General features: G+C 39.7%; 1 protein-coding gene across 2 annotated transcripts in view; it reads left to right on the top strand.

The window, feature by feature from the left end:
• The window catches only part of LOC106535536 (homeobox protein PKNOX1), a 39,419-nt gene that overhangs the window by 23,226 nt on the left and 12,703 nt on the right, over positions 1-3,490 (top strand). For both annotated transcript variants that reach the window (XM_014032572.1, XM_014032573.1), the window contains exon 7: positions 2,357-2,454. In XM_014032572.1, the coding sequence (XP_013888026.1) occupies positions 2,357-2,454 (98 nt within the window). The remainder of the gene's footprint in view (positions 1-2,356; positions 2,455-3,490) is intronic.

Here is a 3,490-nt window from a genome sequence, read left to right as displayed (position 1 = left end):
AAACTAGAGTCTGACATAGTCTTTGCAAAGTTACAGACCGATGCAACGTTAATTTTTTGTAACCTCTGATTGACGTAACCTAGTGTCATTACCACTGACATGAATTACAGTCTTACAGTACCTAGTATTATCATTAGCCAGTAGTTTCAGATAGGATTCCAAGTCGCCCGCTCTGGCTCTTGGAATGCATTATCATGGTTGTTGGAGTCCCTATATCCACATTTCGGACTAGGGAGCTGCCAATAACCAGGGTCTGTTTCTCAGCCGGAGTGTCACTGAGTGAGGAGAATCGATTAGAAACTTCAACGGTTGACTGTCGGGAAGTTTAGCTTTAACACTGTGCTTTTTCCAGGCTGTCACCCAGCTAGCTCAGGGTGGTGGACTCACGGGATCCACAGTGCGTTCAACACAATTCAGCCTGCTCTCCTGGGGAATAAAATAAAAAAGATGCAAGTGGATGCCCCCCTTGTGTCCTGGATTACGGACTACCTGACTGGCAGGCCACAGTATTTACGACTACAGAACTGTGTGTCTGAAAGTCTGGTCAGTAACACCGGAGCCCCACAGGGAACTGTCCTCTCTTCATTCCACTTTATGCACCACGGACTTCCACTATGGCACAGAGAACTGCCATTTTCAGAAGTTTTCTGATGACTCAGGATTAGTTGGATGTATCAGCGGTGGTGATGAGGACGAGTACAGGACAACAATGAAGGATTTTGTCTCCTGGTGCGAGCTGAACCACGTACAGCTCAATGTGGCCAAGACAAAAGAACTGGTGGTGGATCTGAGGAGGAACAAGACACCTTTGACCCCTTTGTCCATCAGATGGGTCAATGTAGACACAGTGGAGGATTATAAATGTCTGGGGGTGCACAACAGGAYTGGGTCAAAAACACAGAGGTCGTCTATAGCAGGGCTATTCAACTGGAGGCCCGCGGGCCACATCCGGCCCCCAAGTGACCAAAGTTCGGCCCGCTAATTGGTTCATTCATCTCTTAAGCCCAAAACCCAGGTTTTCTACTTTAATTACTCGAAGTTCTTTTAGTTAAACATAGACTTGCTTGGTATCTACAGAAATGTCAGAATCTTGGCTACAAGCTGGTAAAAACCATTTGTATGAACACCCAAGACAGTTAAAACTACAAGCAGTTGAAGATAAAACTATGAAAGTGAAAATAAAATTGGTTTAAAATTTTGGTAAGTCAGAGMTGTCAAAATATTATTTGTGGTAAATAAGAGGCAGAATGTGTTCTTTTTGTTTTTGTTTTATTATGACTTCTTTTATTACATAGGTTTGTGTATATTGTATGTATTCATAGTTAAATGCAGTAAAATAAACTGTTTCAAAGGTAACAGATCTTGTAATAGTTGGTTTCTTTACATAATGACTTTAATTGCTGGATGTTCGGTCCCTGTGCCATTGGCCTGCAGTAACTGTGGCCTCCAGAGAAATTTAATTGAATAGCCCTGGTCTATAGGAAAGGCCAAAGTCGTCTCAATTTTCTGAGACGTCTGAGGTCCTTTAACATCTCCCAAACGATGCTCAGGATGATGTTGTGGGARTAGAGCTGGACTCCCTGACAGCAGTGTCAGAGAAGATGCATGGACAATGTTTACCATCCTCTCTACAGAAGCACATTCAGCAAAAGACTCATTCCACCAAAATGCAMCACAGAGCGCTTCAGGAGGTCCTTCCTACCAGTGGCCATCAAACTCTATAACTCCTCCCTAAACATGTGAAACTAGATCACCTGTACATTTACATTTATACATTTGTACATTTTTATTATTTTTAGCCTTTGTTTTATATTAAATTTACTCTATTTTACCAGTGACACTCACCAAACGTGCAATATACCATGCTGTACACATTTTCTTAATATTTCTATTTATTTTTATTTTACATTGTTTTTGTGTATATAAKTGTACTTATTTTGTAATCCTCTGTGTTTATACATATTTTATTCTAGTGTGCTTATTTCTTTTCACATTTCTCTGATCTGAACGGTTGCAGCTGTAATACCTGTACTTTCCCTCGGGGGTCAATAAAGTAATAAAGTATTTTCATTCTGATTCTGATTGAATACTACCATTGTGTGTAATTAAACATTGCATATTCACATGATATTGAAAATTTTGCGTTGTAAAGACACAAAATGGTGTAGTAATGCTGTGATCTACAGCATGGACACAGCATTCTTACATCCACAATCGACACATAGTAAAATGGCCTTTAAGTACACAATAGCACCAATAGGAGATGTCCAATCCAGTAATACAGTATATATAAATGGAGCTGACATCTTGTCACGTTTCTCTGAGGTGTGTGTGTGTGTGTGTGTGTTTGTTTCAGGAGGCACAGTTTACCAGCCAGTCACAGTTGTTACTCCTCAAGGCCAGATGGTAACTCAAGCTCTGTCACCTGGGACAATACGTGTCCAGAACAATCAGGTACCACAACTGTAGTTTAAGTTGATTCTTATTAAGGAGGACAGGATCATGGGTAGAGGGAGTCCACCAAAGAGGTTCCAGTGCTAGATTAGGGCAAGTGTTCGATCTGCTTCTTAATTGGTTTAATAAACCTTACTTCGGTTTGTCTCTTTGATTGTATTTAAGTGCTATTTATTAACACCGTTTTAAGCAGTTTGTGAACGCTTTGCTAACAGGCATTTCTGATTGCTGATATTGAGAACCTATGATGTACAGTATGCAACACAAACTCTGTGCAGAAAAAAATCTTTGTTGCTAAAATGTTAYGGAAAATAAAAGATAAAATCATAAAAAAAATTGTGAACACTGAATAACCTCAGAATTAGGGCTGCRCRGTATATGTGATAGACGGTAGAAACGATATGAAGTTGGCCTACGGTAGAAATTTACCCTCTACCATCCTGTCATCAGTTACATCATCGCACCTGTGTCAACAGGGCTGCGAGTGCAGAGACAACTGAGCAGGAGGAGTTCTAAATATTCTGAAAATAAATGAAAAAATATAGTGTTTTAAAACACTTATAGAGAGAATAAATCCTCAAAATCCCCCCCTCCCGCTGCACATCACGCAGAGCGTAAACTAGTTTTTTTCACACCCAAGTTGTCAGAGAAAAAACTTGTTTTTTATGTATTGTCACCCACAGAGATGATAAAAAAAGATCTGGACGTTCGTTCAGTTATAAATCCATCTTGCTAATGTAATAGTCAGCTTGTTCTGCTCTGATGATGAAGATGAGAGCGTAACAGAGCAGCAGCCGATAAGTTCAGCAGGCAGAAGCTCATGGTATGGCAGGCAGATATTACATTTATCTGGCTTTACCACACTTACATTCCAGTTATCTGAAATYGTTTTATGACTAGGAGTAAGCACCTTAAAGGCASAGTATGTAGGATTTTGTCAATTCTTTTAGCCGAAATTGAGATAATCACTAATGACAATAATAAAAAACATATCTAATCATTGCAGACAAAGACCTTGTTTTATTATTTTTACCTT

This window comes from Austrofundulus limnaeus, unplaced genomic scaffold (genome assembly GCF_001266775.1).
Source record: "Austrofundulus limnaeus strain Quisiro unplaced genomic scaffold, Austrofundulus_limnaeus-1.0 Scaffold1483, whole genome shotgun sequence".
NCBI classification, from domain to species: Eukaryota; Metazoa; Chordata; class Actinopteri; order Cyprinodontiformes; family Rivulidae; genus Austrofundulus; species Austrofundulus limnaeus.
Note: the sequence above shows the minus strand (reverse complement) of the source record. Positions and strands in the feature narration are given on the sequence as shown.